Below are 25,640 nucleotides of genomic sequence, written 5' to 3'. Positions count from 1 at the left end.
TATATATATATATATATATATATATATATATATATATATACTAAATATATAGTACTAAATGTGTGTGTGTGTGTGTGTGTTCATGTATGCTCATATATATGTATATATACACATTACACACATATATATATATATATATATATATATATATATATATATATATATATATATATATATGTTAACACACACACACACACACACACACACACACACACACACACACACACACACACACACACACACACACACACACACACACACACACACACACACACACTTGTTTCAAAAAGAGTGATGCTACTTTAAATGTTTATTTACAAAGAAACAGAAACCTCAGGACCACAAGCCAAACATTTGTTGAAAGCTTATGACATGTTATTTTCTATCGCTGATTGCTGTTACAGGAAGTCACTGCTGGAGTTAGTGAGAGGCCAAGGTCTGAAATTGGCATTCATGCAAAATTCTTGAAATTGACATTCTCGATGTGTGCCCCTCTACGGTTCAGACAAGTATTGATCCTCACACCAAAGTTCTGTCCAACTTTCCTGTTGGTCTCATGTGCCACTCACTGCCTTGAGGTAGTCTGACACCTCCTGCTTCAGATCATCCTGTGTGGCAGGGCAGTTAGCGTACACAGAGCCCTTGGCAGCCCCCCAGAACCAGTAGTCCAAAGGGTTCAAGTCTGGGCTATGGGGTTCCCAGTCATAAGTGGTACCCAGGGCAACGAGGTGGTTTCTGAAGAGCTGCCGCAGGAAAGTGATGGCGTCACCAGCTGTATGCAGGTGTGTACCATCATGCATAAACCACAACATGCTGAGCTGGTTTGGTGTGACCTTTTGGGCTCGATCATTATGGAACTTCTGGAGCATGTCCAGGTAGCCCTCACCATTGATCGTCACCATCATGCTGTTGTCATTCTCAAACCATTCACCGTTCAAGTGAAAATGGGCTTCAACACTGAACCAGATCAGGTTGATTCAATTTGGATACTGCTCCATCCCATCACTGAGCCGATTGCACATATCAAGTCTCCTTGTCATATCATCTTGACTCAGTTTATGCCTAATATAGATGATGTATGGGAAAAGCTTTGGTTCTTTCGTGAGGATACGCCAGACTGATCTTGGTTTGATGCCTCGCTCCCAGGAGCGCCGGCGGTGTAACTTCTTGGGACTGTCCACTGCAGAATCCCACACGGCATCGATGTTGGCTTGGTTCTTGGTGACTGATGCTGGCCTGCTACTATTGCCCTTGTTCTAGTTGTGCCCTCTACCCTTGTGCTCAAAATGTTTTACAAAGCGTTGAATGGCACAATTTGTAAGTCCATCACATGTTCTGAGGTCGTATTCCTGGCAGAAACTTCGGCGTGTGTCTGCATACGATTTAGTCTCATACCACAGAGCCACCACTTTTGTCTTCTGCTTCACTGTCAATGGCATAGTTGAGCTACAGAGCTAGAAATCCCAGGGAACAAACACCACAATAACAACACCAAATTCTGAAAACGAATATGGTATAGGTCAAAAAAAGAAAGAAATGGCAAGAAGTCAAAGTTGTATCACTCTTTTTGAAACACCCTGTATCTCATAGCTTTCCATATATAAAATCTTGAGTCTGTATTCATTTTATTGAGACCCTATTTAAGGATGTGAGAATTTATTGGGTGAATTATTAGCCTCGCACATTCCTGAACCCACTTGAAAAGCGATTGTAATGGTGCTGTGTGTCATTGAGTGGGTGAGTCTACACGAGTTCTCAGATCTACTGAAGCTCTGCATTGTTAAATGCTCTGTCTTGTTTTCAGTATGCTTCTTTCTTGACACAGTCAGGTTATTGGGCCTATCGTTTGGTTGTTGGGACTGCAGTGTTTGATTGTGGGGCTTGCAAGTTTTTTCACTGCTTCCGCTGGTCTTGTTCCTTCTGTCGCCTTACCTCTCCACTCAACGATTGCCCCTCGAGATCATACACATTCTACCAGAAGCCTTTACCTTGTAACCTTGCTATGTCTAAACTGAGCTGGCACTTCATCATTCATTCTCCTCTTTTATCACCTGTGGAATTATGTTTCTGAATCTGATGGCTCAAGCTGCTCACCTCTTCAATTCCAAATCTGCTGCCCATCATCAGCTTATGAACTCTCCTATTATTTACGTCTGAATATTGCTACATCCACCCTGTTCCCCCTTTCACCCACAATGCTTCCTCTTCTGTCGATTCTTCAATCCTTATATGTTCTTATCCTTTTTCCTCTCTTCATCACATCTCATGTGTGTTGACCCTTTGCCTCCTGTTACTCTACTCTTCCACGAGCTCCAAAACCTTTTTGAAAAATTGCGGTAGGGTGCAAAGAAGGAATTATAGTGACATGGTAAGTTAATCGTGCGTGGGTTTGGTACAGCAATGATAACCCGAATGTCCTCGTGTTCTTTTACATCATTGTAGAATTAATCAACTTTGCAATTATTGTATTTGTGGCTGGAACAACTCCTCATCGTCACATTTGACACCAAGACACAAATGTAAGTGATGGATTCCGCAGTGGCTTTGAATAATTTCATAATAATCCTTTTGGCAATGGTTTGCAATTCTTAAACTAATCCTCAAGTTAAGAAGCTCATCCTATTAAGCTTGTGGAAGTTTAACTGCCATATTTAACACGCATGAGTTGTTATGCTTTTTTTACTTAACTTACTGTACTGCTCGAAGAAACGTATTTCAACCTTGTGTCTTCCATCCATTATATACTAGGTAACCCCACCACTCACGCAGCAAATTGCTCAATAAGCCTCCTTTAAAATGTGTAGAAGCGCTAAGACACTGCAACGAGCTTTGTGGGATTGTTCATTCACGGAAGGCCTCCGTCTTTTTGATTGCTTGTAGCCGGAGAGGATATAAGAATGATAATTTTTTTATTCATCCTGCTTCTGCAGTCAGATGGGCATTGAACAAGTCAAGAACTCGTTATTGTCCATAAAATGTTTGAACGTGTTCACGGCTTTCATTTATTTTTTAACGCACTAATTCATTTTCTCAGCAAACATGGAGGGGGTGTTATTCTCTTCACCAGCCATCTCCTCCCAACTTTCTTGTCGCCTTCTTTCACATCGCGGCTTTAGAGCAAAGGTTTCGTGTTCGATAATTTGAGCTGAATAATGTGCTGACGACCATGAAACGTCTTCCAGAAACATTTGCGGATTTTACTGAACTTTCATTTGGTGGCTGAATGCACTTCCTTTGTTACTTCATTTCCATTTTAATTCAATACCACCACTCTTGAAAGGTAGACTTTTAATCAGCTCAGGTGACCTCAGCCGGTGGCTTTACATCGCTTGTGGAATTCCATCAATTCCCAGCGCTGTATTGATGATCGAAGGCTGGCTTGTACATGTTTGTCGTTGCCACAGAGTGTATATTTGAGAATCAGCTCTGCTGTGCTACTTGTTTGGGGAACTCGCCATCCCCAGGGCTTTTAAAACCACAGCAATGCGAAGATGCCATCTCAATTTGATAAGGAAGCCATCTTTTTAAAGATATCTGCTGCAGTTGCTCTATAGGAAATGCTATGCCCATTGCAAAGTCTTTAAGCAAGATTCATCGATATGCTGTCAAATTGATTTCCAAATTCACGAGACTTCTCTCAAGGAATTTTTCACTGATATCTGAATTTTCTCCTTTTAATTTTCCGACACTCATCCGTCACTCATGGACCGCCAAGACCTAAGATGGGCATCCTATAAGCAGGCATGTGTTGCGTCAAATTATTCGAGCACCAGGCTCAGGCTTTTCATCCTAGCATAGTTGCAATTGGACTACAAAGTTGCAAAGCCTGCATTTTCAAAATAGGAATATCCACAATTTTGTTGTTCGGTTTCTTGCCTTGGATGGACAAACACCTGTGAGGTTCTTCATTACTCTTTTTCACTGAAATGGCTGACATTGCTGGTTTGTTTTTAGGAGTGCAGTTTGATGATATGAACATACTTCAACTCAAGACCCTAGGATCTTAAGGTAGCAACCTTTATTATATTAATACCCTAAGCCATATTTTGTGGACATATCTCCTCCGAAACTGCCAGACGGATTGTTGCCATTTTCGGCATGCGGGTGCTCTGTGGTCTAATGAACAGCATGGGCTATGTGAGATCACGCCAGATGGACAGGTTTGAGAATTTTTGGCGATTTTCTAATTTTTACATTCGTTTGCATGGTGACTTGTGACGTCCCCGCTGAGGCGTAATGACGTCATGACATCATCGGTCATTCGCTGACGTCATTACGCCTGTCGTCGACAGACCATCACCGCTGAGAGGCGTAATGCCACTCCGAGAAAACAGCGTCTACAATGTAAAACCCTCTTCTGCACATGCTGACTCCCTCAGAAGGAGCATGTGACACAAAAAATGTAACGAGAAACATTGTATATAAAGAAATTCGATAAATCACATTGTGAACACTGGATATATTGACGTCCTCACGAACCCTCACTTTAGAAACTTCGTGCGGAGCGTGGGTTTGGCTAGTAACCATTAAACCAACAATGGGCCTTGATAAAGTAAACCACATGATGAGGATGAGGATGAGTATGAGGATGAAGATGAGGATGGAAAAACAACAGATCCCTTACAAGGAACTCTTGGCACAGGAGGAGGCCGTTCGGCCCCTCAAAGCCTGTGCTATTATTACCAACCTTGATTGTTGTTTGACCGTGCTCGATCATTACCTCCACCAACAAAGGTGAAGGAGGTTGTGTTTTTATCCCTTTCTGCCTGTTTGTTTCTTGCAAAATCGAAGATTTTTGGTCAGTCGATTTTGTTTTGTCCGTCTGTGTCTGTCTGTCTGTCTGTTTATCGCCTATTGGTCACAATTTTAAACCGATCTTCACGAAACGTCACCACATGGTAGAGTTTGTCATAAGAAAGAAGCCTATTGTTTTAGGTCAAAAGGTCAAACGGTCAACATAGGCCAAAGGTCAACAACTTCGGTGAGATCTCCTCCTAAATTTTCATCCGATTGACTTGAAATTTGAAGAAGATTTATATTCCAGGTCAATGAATTCAACAAGCCAAGTATTTTTGTGGGTCAACAGAGACCAAAAGGTCAACATTTGCCCAAGGTCAACAACTAAAGTGGTATTTCTAAAATCCTCAATTTTCAACCAATTGAATTGAAATTTGAAGAGGATTTATATTTCAGGTCACTGAATTCAACAAGCCAAGTATTTTTGTAGGTCAACATAGACCAAAAGGTCAACATAGGCCAAAGGGCAACAACTTAGGTGAGATTTCTAAAATCCTCAATTTTCATCAGATTGACTTGAAAGTTGAAGAGAATTTATATTTCAAGTCGCTGAATTAAACCAACCAATTATTTTTTCGGCCTACATGAAACAAACAGTCAACAAAGGCCGAAGGTCAACAACTAAGGTGCTATTTCTAAAATCCTCAATTTTCGTCTCATTGACCTGAAATTTAAAGAAGATTTGCATTTCAGGTCACTGAATTCAACCACCAATTATTTTGGAGATCAACATTGGCCAAAAAGACCACATAGGCCGACTTTCTAAAATTATCAATTTTCATCCGATTCACTTGAAATTTGAAGAGGAGTTACATATTTTGTCATTGAATTCAACCACCAATTAGTTTTTGAGGTCAAATTAGTTTTATGGATTTTGCAAGTATCGTGCTCTGCATGATGTCTTCTTGCTGTTTGTTTGTCTGTTTGTTTGTGTACAGGATATCTTAAAAAGTTGTGGTCGGATCCAGAGTAAATTTTGTGGACATGTTGGGTGTGTGAAAACGAAGAATTGATTCCATTTTGGGGAAGATCCAGATCCTGATAATTTTTCAAGTGATTCTTCACCGTTGAGACATAGGGCTAACCAATATATAGCAGGATATCTCAAAAAGTTGTTGACGGATTCGGATGAAACTTGGTGTATCGGTTGTGTGTGTGACCACAAAAAATTGTTTCGATTTTGGTGAAGATCTGAATCTGGATCTGACTACTAGAATTTTTAAAGTGATTCTTCACCATTGAGAGATTGGGTTCAAAAACGATATATAGAATGATATCTCAAAAATGTATTGGGCCCAATATGTTCTCATGGATCAGGCATTACAGGGCAGAGGTATGTGCTCTACCGAGTGCCCTTCTAGTTTTAAATGCATCATTTTTGAAGGCTTTGATATTACTCGACCAACGTTCGAAGCAGCAATCTCTCAGACTCAGAGAAAACACTCTCACCATTGTACGACTGAGGTTGGTTATAATGCTACAGATTGAAGGGGTTTTCAGATCGCTTACTTTCAAGGAAAAGTTAGGTGAATATCAGTGTAAAGGTCAATCTGTTGTTATTGGCACAGTTAAACTGCACATTAACTCATGATATGACTACTAATAGATGTGACTCAACCATGTATACTCGTAATCAATCGTTTGAAATGATTATCAACAGAGGGTTTGGCTTTCCCCCTTTATACGAACGATCTGTGTTATATTTGCACATGGTGGTTGTGGTAGGTGGTTAAGGGAGGAGGACACAATTGAGAATATTACAACTTCGAAAATTGCAGAAATGAAAAAAGGGAAGATGATTGGAGAAAGACGGGTGGACGATCATGGATGGAGTGCGCAAATAATAGAAAGAAGTTTTATTCTGGGATTAAGAAAGAAGATATGATTCGGTGAATGGAATGGGCAGGAAAAGAACGTATAGGAGGTTAAAATTCTGCCATACTTGAATCAAAATAAATAGATTGCTCCATACTCAGCACTTATTTTTTATATCGAATGAATGACTAGTCTTCCTGGTGAAGGCTCGTATCGATCTGCGTCGGTTGACGGGTAGAGGAATGGATGAAATTCTCTCCGCAGTGGGAAACAAGGAGAAGCTAATATTTCGGGCGTTAACCGTTGGGCCTCTCTTTTGCTGCGACGATGGGTTAACACCCGAAACATCAGCTTCTTCTTGCTTCCCACGGCTGTTAGCATACCTCAATCCAACATCCTGTTGAATTAATCCAATATTTTTAATACTGGGTTTAAACACAAGAATGCAGTCATTACCTTTTTGTGATTTTATTATTTTTCATTGCTGCTTTCCCTGTTTTATTTCCATCTTATGTCTTGATACCCCTCTCCTCAGTCCATGTTAGGATGACCCTTACTTTTGACTTTTACGAGTCTTCTTTCCATTATTTTGAAACGCACTCGCTCTCTTGGTTTTTACTCGAAATTATTATTCCACGCGTTTTGAAAAAAACCTGTGGGATATTTAATCGGCTTCTTCTGTATATCCATCCATCCGTTTGTCTGTCCATCACACTATCTCCTCCTAAACGGTTGTACAGAAATTTCACCAAACTTTGTAGTTACGATCACCACTTAGCAAGACGGTGCAAGAGCAGTGCCATTTTTTCCCCCACCACCTTGGGCAGGATAAAATGGTCAGATACCAAAAAATACAGTGACAGGCACATTGTAAAACATTTTTTAATGAAACTTTATACATGCAATCAACATTCGGGGATGCATAAAATATGTCTCAATTTTTTGGATTTGTCCACCGACTTCATGTACTTCATGTACTTCATGCACCGACTTCATGATTTGACCACCGATGGTCAAAGGGGTCAAAACAGTAGGAAAAAAATGTTTTATTCAACATTTAATATTGGGTCATTCCTGGTGGAATTTTTTGCCATCTTTCAACTTTTCTTGAGGTGGGAAGCGTGGGGATTTACAATGTCATGCCCTCGACTTCACTTGAGTTGACTTTGGTGTTTGCCTCTATCACGTTTAAGTGCATGATAAAGTTTGTTCATTTATGTCATATATTTTTGAAGAGCTTCCCATTTTACTTGTGAACGTCACATGGCAATATTTATGTCCACAGTGATTGCATCTTCTCTCTACCATCATATGGGGGAAATCCTCAAATACATTCAATCGCACAAAGACATTCTTTTCTAGCAAGCTACCTTTTCTTTTAATGTCACACCAATTGTATAGTAAACAATTTATCATTTCCACATTGGATTTAATGTTTCATAAATGAGAATTCCAGTTGTTTATTGCAATATGAATATTATGAGATTACTTTTTCATCGTATTTGGGGAGTACATAGAGCACATGTTCTCACTCACTTCAACTACTACTGCAACGTTAGTTTAACGGCCCCAATTATTCCCGTCTACTTGTGGGGTCGGCCTGGGATCGTTTTGGACCCAAGTCTTTCAAGAACCGGCTGGTCAAGCCAGACGTTCGATTGAAGGTGGTTTGGCAGGAATTTTTGCCGGTGATAACTCGCCCACTGAACGACACCCGTGGGACCCAGGTCAAAAAACCAATAAAGACCAGTAGCTTACTGGTCAACTGGTACCAGTTGAAAACCAGTAGCCAACTGGTACTAGTAAAGCCAGTTGGTTTCTTACTGGTTTTAATATGGAAATTGGAATAGAGTGATATATTACCAGTTGAAATACAATTGTATTTAACTAACTGGTATCAACTGGGACCAGTACATTGTAACTGGTATCAACTGGGAGACCAGTACATTGCAACTGGTATCAACTGGGACCAGTACATTGCAACTGGTATCAACTGGAACCAGTAAGACTTTAACTGGTACAAATATGAGCTACTGGTTTTTTCAACTGGGAAATTGGAATTCTGACTGAATTTAACTGGTACCAGTTGAAACCAATAGAGACCAGTTAAAGACCAATTAGAACCAATAGAGACCAGTTGAAAATGTGTACTGGTTTTAACTGGTTTTTCGACCTGGGGATCTTTAACATTCATGCTTATGAATCCTCCGGGTTAACGTCCACCTGATGGATGGTGCCCACATTGATGAATCTCCCTGCATGTGAATCACCAGGGTGGCGGTTTATATCTGGTCGAGATTTGAACCCACGATTAAAAAAAAAACTCACCTCTAAACTGTTCTGCTTGCCACCTATCCTCACTTCCATCAATTATTTTCTAAGTTGAAAACGTGTAGATTTAACGTTACTCTATTACGTTACGGCCATTTTACTGCTTTTTCAGTTTTGAAAAGGTGTTTATATGGCAGCTGAAGGTGTCGTTCCACCTTCTCACCTTATCATGCCAATTTTTTCCCAAATTATTAATAACCAGACGATCACCAGTCCGATCGGATTGAAACTTGCCAGGAATATTGCCGGGACCCGCTGATGTGCCTTTTCAAGGTTTGACATCAATCGGACAAGCGGTTCCCAAGTTACGGCCATTTATCTGTCGACCAATGACAAGACACGGTGCTATGACATCACGAATGACGTCACAATTAATGTTTATTTATTTATTTATTTATTTATTATTTTTCTTTTGTTTGCACGATTGACGGTCTGAACTGATTGAAACTTGCCAAGAATATTGCTGGGGACCTGCTGATGTGCCTTTTCGAGGTTTGATATTAATCGGACAAGCGGTTCCCAAGTTACGGCCATTTATCTGTCGACCAATGACAAGACACGGTGCTATGACGTCACGAATGACGTCACAATTAATGTTTATTTATTTATTTATTTATTTTATTTTGCACGATTGACGGTCCGATCTGATTGAAACTTGCCAGGAATATTGCTGGGGACCCGCGGATGTGCCTTTTCGAGGTTTGATATTAATCGGACGAGCAGTTCCCAAGTTACGGCCATTTATCTGTTGACCAATATCTGCGAGAGAGGGGGACGGGAGAGGAGGGATGAGAGTGGGGGCGAGAGAGGAGGGGGGATAGAGGAAGGGCGAGACTAGGGGGGCAAGAGAGGGGGAGAGAGGGGGGCGAGAGAGGGGCGAGAGAGGGGGAGTGAGAGTGGGGGCGAGAGAGGGGGATGGGAGTGGGGGCGAGACTAGGGGGAATAGAGGGGGAAAGAGAGGAGGGAGAGAGAGAGGGGGCGAGAGAGAAGGGCGAGAGAGAGAGGGGTGAGAGAGGAGGGGGGAGAGAGGAGGGGTGAGACTAGGGGTGAGAGAGGGGGAGAGAGAGGGGGAATAGAGGAGGGGAGAGAGAGGGGGTGAGAGAGGGGGGAGAGAGGGGGAAAGAGGAGGTGAAAGAGAGGGGGCGTCACAATTCAAGAGAGGGGGCAAAAGAGGGGTGAGAGTGGGGGCGAGAGAGAGAGGCAAGATAGGAGGGGGGAGAGAGGAGGGGCAAGAGAGAGGAGGGGCGAGAGGAGGGGGGCGAGAGAGAGAGGGCGTCACAATTCTTCTTCATTTGATATGATGTCAGAATTGACGCTGGGGACCTGAATATGTTTCCCAAGTTATGGCCATTTATGATACGGTTGGTCCAATCTAATTGAAATAATGCCCCAATCCAGTCATCGTTTACGCACCTACGGGCCTGTACTAGTAATTCAAAATTTTCGTTAATATTTTATTTTATCCATTTTTGATTCTGATGAAATATTTTCACTTTTTTTTCTGAGTTTTATGACTTAGTTTTGCAGCATTTTGAAATATAGACGTGTGCTTCAGAGGCAGTGAGGTGTTTTAAGTCACTGAATAATAACGGAGTCAGCCAGAAGCTGTTTTCACTAATACCATAAGCTGAGAATCATGGGCTCAGTGACAAGTACGAGTGGATTATTGGTCTTGTCATTCTGACACCGTCCAAGGAGATTGGAAGCAATCTGATGGATGTATGCAGAAACGCGAAGGGATAGTTTTGAAGATGATTTGTGATCCCTCCGAAGGGATGGAAAAATTAACACATTCATTTCTGCAATGCTTATGGCATTGAGGTCCATGTTTGAAGGAGTGTGGTCGAAGGCAAATTAACTCCTAAAAATGTATTGTTTTTAAGATTTACAATAAGTGTTGACCTTTCGTTGCATAGTATTTGGTCGGGTGATATTCGGTGGCACTGCCTTTTCATAAGCAGCATTATATCTCGGAATGTACATCCCAAGTTACCTTGAGGGTATTTGAGGTCAAAATGCAGACTCGGCCTTGTGAGGGAGGCAGAATACCCCATTAATCATCTATATGGGGTTGTTTGGTTTTTTGGGGGTTTTTTTTTTTACTGCCGATAGCAACATGGGAATTATTCTGAAACTGGCCCAGTTTCCAGAAATTTAGAATCAAAAACCTTCATGCCACTGCTGCCTCCTGCTGTATTTGAACCAATAACATTGGTGGGGCTAGTCCCGTGTCCTTTTACTTTGCAGAGATTGAGTGCAAAACGTTTTATATTGTAAATTTGTCACATATTAACGAGGCGAAAGCTACTCAGACGGGAAATTTACTGTTATAGTATTCTCTCAAAGATCTTTCTGCATGGTAAGTTATATTTTTCCATTTTAAAGCTGATAACCACTGACATTTCCATCGGTGCTCATTGAGAAGCATATCCTGTGACTTTGTGCCTCTGATCAAATACAACCAGCATATAGTTCATCTAATCGTCCTTTAAATTCAGTTTAACTGCCATTATATAATGTAACACGTTATTTAAATGGTAAGCTTCATTAAACTGGATATTGCCAAGATTGTCATCAAATGTTCATCTATTTCATACTAGCTAGATGATCATGGTTTGAACCAACACCATTTTAAAGTATTGCTTACACAACTCAAAGGATTCCTTCCTGGTTATACTTGAGCTGATGGGAAATGCGGCCTCATTAGGCAATGTGATGTCACTGACACTAGGCAGGTAGTACCCAAGTCAGAGCCTCGGACTCGCATCCCATTTGTTTATGACTGACAACTTGACTCGAGACTTGAGAGACTGAAGATATGACATGACTTGGCACTCAAACTATTAGAATGGTACGTCCATGTGTTAAGATGTATTTCATCAGGATTAATTCACGTGTTTAGTGTTCTGGTTGCATCGTCATTGAGTTTTGACCAAGCCACCAATACAATGCTCCAATAGATGAGGATGCAAATTTAGATTTTGGCCAGGGTACCAGCACCTAATGGCCTAATTTTTTCAAAAGGGAACCATGGATTCTCTGTGAATATCAGGCCTAGATTCAAGGTAATTTCCAATGTATGGCATGGCTTCTGAGATGTGCTACCTGATCAGTTTTTGTTTGATTGCAGTAACAGCCAGGTGAATTCTCTCATATTTTAGAAATATGAAGTTCTCCATATTCAGTTATGCATCATTTTATCGTTGAGGTTTCAACCCATTAAGCTTCGTGACCCAGGAATGGCACGTGTACGAAAGCAATCCACTTAAACACTGACCTGCCATATAAAGGGAGCAAACATTTTCTTTTTTATTGCACTTCTTTTTGCAAATACCCACACACCAACTGACCTTGAGTTATGTCTATGTTTCATTGTTTATACTCGAGAGGCCAACATTGCTCAGGTGTGTAAAGACTCAGCAGCTACGGAAAAAAAAAACATTCTGAAAACTTTAAAGTGACGATTCGATCATCTGAGCTCAAAGATAGATATAGTCTGAACTAACTGTGTTCAAGGACGAATGAAGGGCATCTGAGTGAATCTTTAGATTGCAAGACAGGCAGAAATGGAGTTAAAAGAGGAAAGAGCATTGAGTGTGACAGTTGTGGTAAGAAAAGGCCCAGACTTGATTCCACCAAACAGAGCCAGCCACCGCACCATGGCTGCATTGATTATCATGCTAATCTAGCCTGGGGAAACAGACAGTAGGAGTCACTGACCTGCCTGTGACTCAAAAGAAGCAGATAAAGTGCCGACCACCACTCTTCACACCAATGATAAGGCAGATGAGCCGATAGATGCAGAGAAGCGCACGGCTTCTGTAATTGCCTGGAGTAATCCAAAGTCTCCTCGCAGTCCAGAAATATAATCATACTCAGCACAATGTTGAAACTAGCACACATACCCCAAGAGGATAATATGGTCAATAAATAATTGTTACCTATGTATGTGATCGCAAAATTTTAAGGTTCAGATAAAAGTCATTTGGTCCATTATGCAAATACACTGTACATCCCAGTGCTCCTGCTTACTATAGGCAGTGCTAATGATGTAGCTAGTCCCAACCAGTATATCTGCCTGGTACAGCACTCAATAACATGTACTTTATGCATAAATATCTGACAGGGTCTTCAACTTGCATACCTTGCAGATGGGACAGCCAGATTTATGTCTCCATCTGAAGGGCAGTGTGATCTGAGATGTACCTCTCCCTGCTGGCATTGCACTAGAACAGATGTTTGTAGATTAGTGTAACTTTGGAATCAAACCAAGAATATTGACAAGGTATTCACAAATAGGCTATCTCAAGTGAGCTACTTTCTCCATCTAATCAATGAGTTTTCTCTTGTCGATGAAGGTCACTTGTAACTGCCAGGAACTTTTATTATGAGGTTGCAATCTTAATACTTGAATTTTCTCCTTTTCATCAATGTAGTGTCATCCTAACAAACAACTCTTATACTATGCATAAAATGATTGGTGCAACATAAAATTAAAACATGATTTGCATAAAATGATTTGCGTAAAATGAATTGCATTAAATGATTGGTAAAAGGACAGAAGAGACATGAACGTCAATTAAATTATATTGAGAAAGTTTAATTGTTTATACAATCTTTAATTCAAAATATTATACAAATGCAATGTAGCCACAAAATAATGCAAAAAAAATAACTAGTAGGGCGCTCTTCGACTTCGTGACGTCACCAGATATGCCTTTGCCCACATTATTAAATTATTATACATCCTTGTACCAAGTTTGATTTAAATCCCTGAACCCAGATTCCCCCCCCCCCAAAAAAAAAATTTCTGGCTGCCAGACCATGTGTCCGATGAGGTTGAAGTTTAAAACATATATTCCACATCACTACTATATCATAATTGTGAAGTTTCACTTCGATCGATGAAGCGGTTCAACAGAAATAATTTTTTAAAGATTTTTGTTCAATCCAATATGGCTGCCAGACCATGTGACAAACAGTATTAATTATTTGTGAACAACCTGGTATCCCCAAGGCTTGGGGAACATGGGTGTGATTTTCCTCTCAATCTGTTTAGCCATTCTGAAGAAGATCTTTCAAGGTTTATTCTTCAAAAAAATCGGAGCTGCCAAACCATGTGAACTATGACGTAATAATTATCATGAAATCTCATAAATATCAACCTGGTGATTGTTGTCATGTGGTGAAAAATTCGGGTCAATCTGAGAAGCGGTTGCAGAGAATACACAGAAAATTAGCATGGCCGGACGGACAGACGGACAACCCGAAAACATAATGCCTCCAGCAGTTTTGTCAGTGGAGGCAGAAAACCCCCCAAGTATTTTGTTATACCCACTCAATAAGAAGCACAGCCATAAAAATATGCTATAAACATTACATAGTAAATTATGCTATGACAATAGCAACCTAGTTACTGATGCTATGACAAAAGTAACCTGGTGATTGATGCTATGACGAGAGCAACCTAGTTCCTGATGGAATTACAATAGCAGCCTAGTGAATGAAGCTGTGATAATTGCAACCTAGTTACTAATACAATGGCAATAGTAACCTGGTCAAAATGCCAAGATAATAGCAACCTGGTCACTGATGCCATATTTGCAATCTATTCACTGATGCTGTGGCAGTAGCAACCCGATCTGATGATTGATGCCCTGATAATAGCAACTTAGTTGCTGATGCAATGAGACTGGCAATGTGGTTATTGATGCAATGATGATCGCAACTTTAGTTGTAACAGTGGTGGTTTTATTTTATGAAGATAAATTTCAAATTTTAAACATTTATGCTGCCAGTACATACATGGTCTCTCTGACAATGTGACTCGGTGAAGAAAGATGCTGAGCTGTGCAACAAGTAATTTTTTGTGAGATTAATAGTCGGGCCTATCGGTGGCTTCACTTATAGGTTGAATGAAATGACGACAGCATGTGCAACTTCACAAAGATATTTCATATCTATCTATGGGTCTCAATAAGGATGTAAATTGAAGTGAAACATGGGAAACTATAAGAGCACTCTTTGACGTTGTGAAATCGCCAGATATGCCTACACGCACATTATTACGTCATTATACATACTTGTACCAAATTTTATTTAAATTCCTGAACCCAGATTCAAAATATTAAATAATTCTGTCTGCCAGACCATGTATCCGATCATGTTGAAATTTAAAACATGTATTCCGCATGGCTACTAGATCATAATTGTGATGTTTCACTTCGATTGATGAAGCGGTTCAAGAGAAATAATTTATTTTACGATTTTCATTCGATCCAATATGGCTGACAGACCACGTGACCAATTAATTATTCCTGAACACCCTGGTATAGGTTAGGGCAACAAGAGTGTGAAGTTTCCCCTCGATCTGTCAAGCCATTCTGGAGAGGGTGATTTTTAAAGGTTTTACGGTAAATCCAATATGGCTGCCAAACCACGTGACTGATGATGGAGGGTCAACCCCCCCCCCCCAATAGATCCCCTTAATGAGCACAGATTTTGTTGTGGTCGATACACTTTGGTCCATCACAGGTGATGAATTTTATGGTCAAGTTTCATCGAAATCGTGTATGTAGTTTTGGAGGAGCCAACAAATACCTATTTTGTTGGGGTCAACACCCCCCCCCCCACCCATGGATCCCCTGAATGACTGCAGATTTTGATGCGATCGATACACTTTGGTACATTATGGGGGATGAAGGTTGTGGTCAAGTTTCATAGAAATCGTGCGTGTAGATTTGGAGAAGAGAGAAAATACCTATTTTGGGAGGGGGGGAGGAGGCTGGGAGACCCCCTTAATGAGCACAGATATCGATGCGATCAATACACCTTCGTTCGGCATCAGATATGAAACTTGTCGCCATGTTTCATCAAAATCGTATGTTTGGTTCAAGGGATAATGACTGAAGGGTTTCTAGACCGACTCTGACTGACTCACCTATGGACACTGCTTAATTGCATAAGCTCCCAGACTAAAGTCCAGGTGAGCTTAAAAAAAAAATCACACTTGTTTCCCACGGGGAGTTCCCTTTACATGTGCCAAGTTTCAATTTTTAACACAGAGCGGTTGTGGAGATACAGATTTCCAAAGTTTTCTTTTTTTCCAATATGGCTGCCACACCACATGATCTATGACGTCATAATTATAACTAAAACATTCTACATGAGAAGTCATACCTAATGTGTAAATTTTGTGTCAATTAGATAAGCAGTTGCAGAGAAAACGGAGAAAATCAGCATGGACGGACGGACGGACGGACAACCCGAAAACATAATGCCTCCGGCGACTTCCGTCAGTGGAGGCACAAAATGTATCTTTAATACATGCAGATGTTGTTTCTGCGATTGTTGTGATTGTGGTTGTTGTTTGTGTGTTCCTTGAGTGTACTTTTATAGATTTGTATATTGCTTCAAGAAGTATTATTATTTATCATTTTGTGTGCTCCTGTGCTTTGTAAAGGGTTCCTGCTGTCGTAGAATAATTAATGTTACTGTTGAAACAACTTACTAAGCTCCATTTCAGCTTTTCTTCCTCAATCTGGAAAGACAGGCTTTTAGAATAGCCATCTTTTTCATTAAATGGACACTCATAATATTTGTTCGAAGTAAATTGATTATTAGCTTTCCAACAGTACTCTTTTTTTATTATGCAATGACAGCCAGATCTGCTACATTAAAGGTTGAGGTTCTGATTCTTGTTCATGTGATGGATGGACGTGTCTCCTTTTAGTAATCAGAACACCTGTTCCCTTTGGGAATGAAAAAAAAAGTGTCAATATCCGCTCCCTGACAGGGGATCAGTGGTTAAACCAGTGTACTATTATCTGTGTACAGGCGAAAATCGGAAGTTGTCTCCCCATTCTCGCCGGGTGGTGAGGGGCAAATTATTTTGTGCCCGTAACCCTTGGTACCCTAAGCACGTATGTACAATTTGGTGTAGATTGGCCCAGCCATTTTCGATTCTATAATGGTCAAACATGCATAATCAGAGAATGCCTTATTTTGGTATGAATTCTGCTTTTTTATTTAGTTTTATTATCTTGCCAAAACGAAGTTTTTGCAAGATATGTTAGTCAGCTTGTATGTTTTTTTGTTTGTTTGTTTGTTTGTCTGTAATCACGTGTAAAAAATTCTGCAGAGCACAGTTATCATCGGAAATTTTTGTAACTTCGCATATCAGAGGCCTATAGAGGTCCCTTTCAGTGCATAAAATTTTTAAGGTCAAGGTCACTTTGGCGCAAATCAGGGGAGTCGACGAAACCCTTATTTTTTGAGTAATTTTGATCGGATCGTCTTCAAACTTCATGGAAATATAGTTCATGCTCTGGCGCACAGCTGAATAATGTTTGGTGGCGATTGGCCTTGACCTTCATGGTTTGCGCCTGAGGTCAAACATATTTGACCCCAAGGTCAAATTTTCAAGTTTTAGGAACCATATCGTGTCGTACCTCAAATTGAACACTTCAATGAGTGCTTTCTAGATATGTCAAGCTTGAGATATTATGACGTCATTTGGTGACGTTATGAGGCAAACGCATATTTTTCATGGTTACTCTGTAGAACGATTCTCATCGGAATCTCTCGTAGGCAGATATTCCTCAAGGAGTCGCTCCTGGTGGATAGCAGCTCTGTTCACCTCAGTGTGACCTTAAAGAAGTCACACGTGGTCACCTTTTGGCAAGATACGGGTCACCCTGTGGGTGACATTGGTATATTTATTTATTTATGTTTGCATCTGTGTGCATGAATATTATTTGATTATTTTATGCTTTATTTCTGTCATGCCTTATTTACCGCAAGAACTTCAGGGGAAAAGTTGAGGGTTTGTTTCACTATGTTGCTTTCCAGATGCTGTTTGCAATACAAGCTAACCAGGAGCCACCAATATTTAGCTTTTTAAAACATGTCAAAAGTGTTCTGCATTCCAAAGTTCATTGTAACTGTCAAGGGAACTCCCTCGTGCCATTTCATGTTACCAAACAATCCTAATTAAAGATGCAGAGGTTAAGGTGAGCTCGATTCAAAGAGTAGCAATGCACTGACAAGGTACCATAGGCATATGATTGGTTTGAGGAGGTGTGTGTGGGGGGGGGGGGGCACAACTTAATAGAAAAGGAGGGGAAGGAATGAGGAATTAGGAAAATAAAGGGTATGGGGGTTGCAGAGGAGTGGAGGAAAGGAAAAACACGTTTCCCTTTCTTGTTGGGGGAAGGGGGGGGAGAGAAAAGGGAAAGGGGAGGGTATGTATAGGAAAGCTAGTGAGAGAAGGGTCAAAATGCTGGAATTTCAATACAAGGAACGTTTGTGTCGCCAAAGTGTTTCTCACATTTAAACCACCACCTTCTTTATACTTGTTGGAATACTAAATATTATTTATTCCTGCTTTGGAGTCATTGTGATGCATTTTAGGAATCTACTTTACCTATGTTTTTCTGATGTAAAGACAAACCTGATGCTATGTTGTTTTAGGTGCCACTTGTGGACACGACACCCTTGGTGACGAAACGACCTGGTGCCGGCAAGGCCTGGCCAAGCGGCACCAAGAGGCCCTCTGCCGATGCAGCACCAAGCCGGCCATTAAAAGATGGCCATTCTTTGAGTGATAATGATGACTCCGACAGGAGTGCCACAGCGACTGCAGTTGAGGAGCAGAGGGACTACTCAACTGAGTTGAGTGTCACTATCGCAGTGGGAGCCTCGCTGCTCTTTCTCAATGTGCTCGCTTTTGCCGCGCTTTACTACCGCCGTGACAAGGGTCGCCATGGGGCCTACAGACGCCAAAGCCCAGAGCGCGCCGGAGCTCCAACCGTTTCACATGCACCTGACGATGAAATGATGTCCCTTCAACTGAAGCAGGCTGAGCTGGAACCACCTGGTGATGCCGATTTCACATACAATTTATGCCTAACGTCTGGTGCGACTGCTGGGCTTCCACTGCGGCCACCAGATTATGCTTTGGCTTTGAGGAGAGCACCTGACGACCTTAGTTTAGTTCCATCGAGCCTTATTCCTGGTGCACCGGTGCAGGCGATTCCATCAGGCTCGATGGCCTGTGCAATGGGAGCTGGCGTCCAGCCACTGCATACATTCGCAGGATTTTCGAGCCTGCCTTGTGGCTCAGTATCACATCCACACTCAACCACACGTGTTTAAGGCATGCTGGGAGTTTCATCAACCGTAATGAAAGTACGGTGAAAGTGTGTGATTTCTTGCCTTGAACAAAAACAGAGAAAAAGACATGGATTTGAAAGACCCCTGTGTGGGGTACGTGAAGACTTGATGTCATTTTTAACCATTGCTTCGATAGATATTGACTCGAGATATTCCAGTGCAAAAGGAATTGATGATCATGTAAGAGACTATCATGGTGGTGTGGTCTGCAGGTTGACCTTGTAAAATGAAATTTCATGATGCTCGGGTGATTTTTATTTTATTTTTATTTTTTGAAATTGTGAAGTTGAAAATATGGGGAATGGTTAATAGTACTACACTGACAAAAATTAGCATTTCATTGAAAGTCGAATCAAAATACAAGACCGCTGATTGGATATGACCCGTGATATGCTTACGCATTTTTTACGGTGAAATTTTTACATGGAAGTCAAACCTTCCATTTTGAAACATAGCCTGAACTAGCCGAGCTCTTTTAATCCTGTGTCATCTAAGCATCCATTGACTGTTCACTTCCCACACAGGAAAGAGCCCCAACTAGAGCCAAATGTTGAAGTCAGTTGTGATTGTTTTCTGTTACTTCTAAAGTATACAAGTAAGCACACCCCATAATTGCGCAAGAATAAATAACTATGATGGATTTTATTGGTATATTGTCTGCTATGTGTTTATAGTTATTTGTGCCGCACGGTGTAGAGCATTCTGCACCTGAAAGGTATGTGGGATAAAACCTTGAGTTCAGGTTAGATAAAGTTTGAAATTGTTTTTGAACTTGGCCCCTAATAATATATCTGTTCTTGCACAATTATGGGATAATTTCTCATCCGCTTTTACATGAACGTTTTTCTCTCTTTCCTTTGCGTTCGTGCCATGGAAGATAATTTATATTTTTCACAAAAGTTCGAGATTGATGAAAGAATAACAAATACATTTTGTTTTGAGGCTCACAAATAGCATCCTTAAAATGTTCGACCACAGAGCACACAACGAATGATTTTGCTTTTATCATACCTTCTCAGTTTCCTTTCTCTTCTATCTCATCTTTACTCCAATAGCTCTCCTTCGGACTAACGAAAGCAGCAACCCATAAGGAGAGTTGCACAAGCCGGAAGGCTTCCATATGGGACCTATGTTTCCGTCTTTCAAGAAAATAATCTGCAAATGCTTGGCTTTCATCATACGTGATGCACCACATGCCATTTTAAGGGTACTTTGAGCAGGAGCAGGGCATCGGTAACCTAAAGAGACTCCTTGAAATAATAATTTTCACTTTAAACTGTATGCCATGTCACTTATCCTTACAACAGACTACTCTACAACCTTTTAAAGTACACTCTTTGAAAGAATGAAAGGATGTATGACTTACAAGCAATCTGCTACAATTCATTCCTTTTGGCCCAAGTTTAAATCATTCCCATTCAGGATTGTATCTGATGATTTACTACTTACTTGAGGAAGGTTGCAACTCTACATATATATATATATATATATATATATATATATATATATATATATATATATATATATATATATATATATATATATATATATATATTTCCATCCTGTTATTTTAGCTGAAATTTGATTTTGAGCTTTGGCTCAAAATAATATTAGACTGTGCTCAAGGATGAAATTTCTAATGGGGAGGTGATGTTTCATGACAAGTTATTTGTTTTGAGTTTGAACTGGATTGGCCCTTTGCTGTAAGATGACGTCTACAAATGACATCATTATGACATCTTTCTTCCTTTTTACCTGACATTTGCTTTTATCCCTTCTACCATTGTATTAACAACCCCTTCTTCTCATTTTTCTTTCTAACTTCTCTTGCTTATTCCTTCTAACTTCACCTCCAATTTCTCCTCTGTCATTATATCTTCCATTTCTTATCTCAACTTTTTCATTCTCAATTCACTCTGTTTCCTCACCTGTGTGCATATAATGTCTAGATTTGTCCTGAACACAGCAAGCATGTAGTGGAAAGCAAGACCTTTCGATACAACAGAGAGTAACACAAGTTGTCCAACACAATCCTCCAACCATGGAAGATTGCTTTGAAAGGTAAAATGATGTAATAAGTGTCCTTGATAATTAATCCTGTATAATTATTGAAATGAGTAAAATGGCAATTTGACCAACTTAAGCCATTATAATAATTGACAATTGGATGGATAAGCGCACCATTGGTAATGGTAAAAGGTCCCGTAATTTTCCATTTCTAATCCGCATCGTGTATCAGCCACACTCCCCAAGTATTGATATTTTTGAAAAACAAATGCGTGTATCAACCGCACTCGAATATATACTGTAGCTGTATAACCTCCTTTTACTAATCTTTCGGCGACATACGACGATTCGGCCTGTAAAAAGACTGCTTTTCAGTAATGTGTTAATTGCAATGAAAACATAAGTCAAGGATAAATGTTTCTTGTTTTCTACGTTTTCTCCATACAATTTTCAGTGATAGTACATAAACAATAAAAAATACAGATGCAAAAGCTTTGATAAGACTAGAAGAGCACTTGGTAGTGCATACCTCCGCCACATAATGCCTGATCCACGAGAACATATTGGGCCCAATATATTTTTGAAATATCGTGCTATACAGTACTATATCGTTTTTGGCCCTATCTCTCAATGGTGAAAGATCACTTTAGCATTAAATAATTCTCGTATCCAGATCCAGAATCATATCTTCATCAAAATTGAATCAATTCATCCTTGCCACACACCCAATGTGTCCACCAAGTTTCATCTGAATCCGTGGACAACTTTTTGAGATATCGTGTTATATATCAGTTTATCACTATCTCTCAATGATGAAGAATCATTTAAAAAATCAGATCCGGATTCGGATCTTCACCAAAATTGAATCATTTCTTCCTTGTCACACACCCAACCTGTCCACCAAATTTAAATCTGAATCCGTCCACAACTTTTTGAGATATCCTACACACAAACAAATAAACAGACAAACAGACAGACAGAAAGGAGTGAAAACATAAGCTCCTTCACATTCGGGGGCGGAGGTAATAACCTCACGTATTTATAACGGTTAATTTATTTAGTCCAGCTGCTTTTAAAGTAATCAACAAAAGTTATGTATGAAATTGAAAAGTTTCTTAGTTTCTAAAAGTTTAACGTATAACGTACAACAAGTTCTCGGTCCATTGGTACATCGCCATCGTCGTAATCTTCTTCATCCGAGTCATCTGAAGCATCATTTGACATGAAAAGAGTTTTTCTGAAGCTGATAACAGTTGTATATTTGGTGATTTTTCCCCATGCTTTCAATTTCCAAGAGCAAACTTCAATAAACATTGCCCATCACATTCTACCAGATGCTGCAAGTGAATGGATTGCATTTTGCATCCAATTTTCCCATTCTTGACACAGATGAATTTAGAAAACGTGATTGATTACCACGTCAAGCCGGTGTAATTTGCAAGTCAGTCCTCCAGAGATGATTACCAGGTCAGTCTTTAACTCCTTCATGAAGTGCTCTTTCATGCCAGGAGCGATGTGAGCTGACATGCTGTCCGTCAAGAGAGCCGCATCAGAGGTGATGAACGCACCTTGACATCCTCTCCGCACATGATCTGCTCACTCTTTCATCAGTTCTTATGTCATCCAGTCTTTGTGATTGCAATGGACAATGATACCTCACAGAAGTTTTTTCCTGTGGCATTGTTACTCGTCGAAAAATCACCATGGGAAGAAGTTTGGTACCATCGCCTAACATGATAACACAACTATGAATGAAGTCTTTCTGTTGCCAGTTGTTGTCACTTTGACTGACATTTCCCCCTGAGTTGTCACAGTGCAATTTGGCTGGGCATCAAAATTTAGTGGCACTTTATCCATGTTGTCAATCTTTGAATGAGGGAATGCCTTCTCCGTGATGATTTTATTCACATAATCACAAAAGATTGTCATTTTCTCCTCCCAATCTTCAGGCAGTTTTTGACCCACAGTTGTTCTCGTTTGGACGCTGAGCTTATGACGTCACAATAAATGATAACCCCACGGCGACACGAAGAAGTTCTCAATTTTAGGACCTTTAGTAAGATCCATGGCCTTCATTCTTATCTGCATGGTGGAGTGATTTAAGCCACGCAACAAGGTCATGCTCGATGGATGGATGTTGGCACTTTTTTCAGCAGTTGGCTTTCTTGGAATGAGGCAATGACTGGAGACTTGCTTCCTGAACTTGCCATTGCCGAATTATGCTTTCATCCACATTGAATTATTGACCAGCTGCTCCATTTCCTTTTGATATTAAAATTATATTACGTTCACCTTGAAACCGACTGTAAATGGGCGTTGTGTTTTCGGAGTTTTAAGTTTTAAGTGTATTTCGAACATCCATCTCAGACATCTGTATCGGATGTAGGGGTGGTTGGTTTTGAAACTTGAACTCTGTTTTGGTTCCAATCGAAAATTTCCCAAAGCTCGGTTTCGGACAAAACCATACACGCCTAATCGGATGAAAGGTTATAATATCGAAACTCATGACTTCAGTCTTCTCACACAGGCACATGACTGGAAAGTGTAGTTTTATCAATTTGGCATTGTCAAAAAACAAACTCGAGACCCTGTCACACGTGAATAAAGAGGACCATATCAAATTACAATCGGATACACTTAATCTGCTGGTCATTTTTAAGTGAAGATAAAGCAACTGTAGAATCTAGATTGTCGAAGACAGGTTTTATTAGCAATAATTCCATTGTAGCATAGTGGTACAAGAGAACTGGAACAAATTAACACCACCAGCCAAAGTATATGCTGCACTCATGTCCGAGCCATGCTGGATGGTTTTGACAAAATTTGTGAATAAACCACGATTTATAATTGAAAAATTATGGTAATATAAAATATCCACTTGAGAGAAGATTGGTGACCATGCAATGTCCAAATTGGACTGACACAATGTATAAGACTCAAGAAGATGCTTTAAGTTTGATGCCGAAACCTCGAAGAGATGGTATGTAATACTCAGCTCTTATAACACAAAAAAAGATGTATTCAAACTCGCTTTCTCACTCTTGAGTTAGCTTGAACAGGATTGTCTTTCTCAAAATGCACCTTCCAGCCCCATTACTCTGTAAAGTGCTGATGCTGCTGCTCTACCCGTCACCGTTCCACTTCCCGTAGCTTCCATAGAAGTAAAGGTGCATTAAACATACTGCTCAAGATGAGTCAGTAAAACGTCAGTAACTTAGTGCTGACCGGTATGTAAGTTGACATGATTTTAGCCTTCTATACTCCATGTTGATGAGTATGTTTTACACATTTGGCTTAATGATGAGATTGTTTAAATGTACACAACCTGTTAATGCAGTATCACATAATCCATGCACAGCATTTACACTATGATTATGATAGTTACAAACATAATGCCTCACTTACATTACAGTACGATTGAGTCTTGGCCTGGCTGGATGGAGGTCAATCAAGCAACTTCTTGGTTAATGTCTAAGGGTATCACAGGGATTGAATGTTAAAGATGTCCAGCAGTCTGATTGTGAGACCCTGGAGTAAAAGCTGGGCCTTTTGTACAATTTCCATCTATTCATTAATTTCATATATGGTGAAGCATGTGGCTGCTTGATGCATCATTGCTGGGTGTGCGGCTGTGCTGCTGATGCAGTTCCCCCTGTTTGCATTAAGCTGGTACTCGTTTTGCCGACCTCGGAACGGTGACAGGCTGAGTCACCCCACCTGGTGGGGGGCTCAAACTCAAGACCCCAACAACTTAAGCCAGTCATCTTGACTGTTAAGCCAACACCAGGCTTATTTCCACCTGTTGTAACCAGAACTATGACTGTCCGATCAGGGATTCTCAACTAAAAGAAACTGAGGTTGCAACCTTGACAGTTACATATGATTTAATATACAGGGAGTAGGATTAGCATCCACCACTCATGCAAATTGTTGTCATACTTTTAAAAAAAAAAAACTGTGGGGGATGTATCACTGTGTATATATGCAAATATATATATATATATATATATATATATATATATATATATATATATATATATATATATATATATATATATATATATATATATATGTGAATGCTTACCATTGCATGGAAACCATTCCCATAAATATATCCCCGATTAATTACCACATGTAGTGGACACACTATGCTTCCCCGCTGATGGACCGCTGGTAGTGTATACCCGTGCTGTATTTGAGCCTGTGGAGCTACTGAAATCGATCTATCAGGGTTCTTCACAACATCTTTGATCTTTCTTCCTATCTCTCTCACATCTCTCTTCAGTCTTTCACACTTCTTTCTACATTTTCATATTTTTCTTTATTTGTGCTAATTCTTGCTTTTTCTTCTTCTTTTATTTCTCCATGTTCCTCTCTTTTATCCCTTTCACAATAATTTCTCTTTTTCTTGATCTTCCTGTCAAGGATCGAATTTGCTTTCTATAATTTCACTTTAATTCAAATTTAATGTCGCAGTTCACAAATATATATATATATATATATATATATATATATAT

General features: G+C 40.1%; 1 protein-coding gene across 3 annotated transcripts in view; it reads left to right on the top strand.

Annotated features, from left to right (window-relative positions):
• The window catches only part of LOC147026933 (neuroligin-1-like), a 570,224-nt gene extending 545,112 nt beyond the window's left edge, over positions 1-25,112 (top strand). For all 3 annotated transcript variants that reach the window (XM_085882834.1, XM_085882833.1, XM_085882835.1), the window contains exon 6: positions 18,415-25,112. In XM_085882834.1, coding sequence (XP_085738960.1) covers positions 18,415-19,098 — 684 coding nt within the window. In that variant the 3' untranslated portion in view covers positions 19,099-25,112. The remainder of the gene's footprint in view (positions 1-18,414) is intronic.
• Positions 25,113-25,640: the final 528 nt, after the last annotated feature.

This window comes from Eptatretus burgeri, chromosome 5, assembly GCF_056783735.1.
Source record: "Eptatretus burgeri isolate ZD-2024b chromosome 5, Ebu_testis_v1, whole genome shotgun sequence".
Taxonomy (NCBI): domain Eukaryota; kingdom Metazoa; phylum Chordata; class Myxini; order Myxiniformes; family Myxinidae; genus Eptatretus; species Eptatretus burgeri.
Note: the sequence above shows the minus strand (reverse complement) of the source record. Positions and strands in the feature narration are given on the sequence as shown.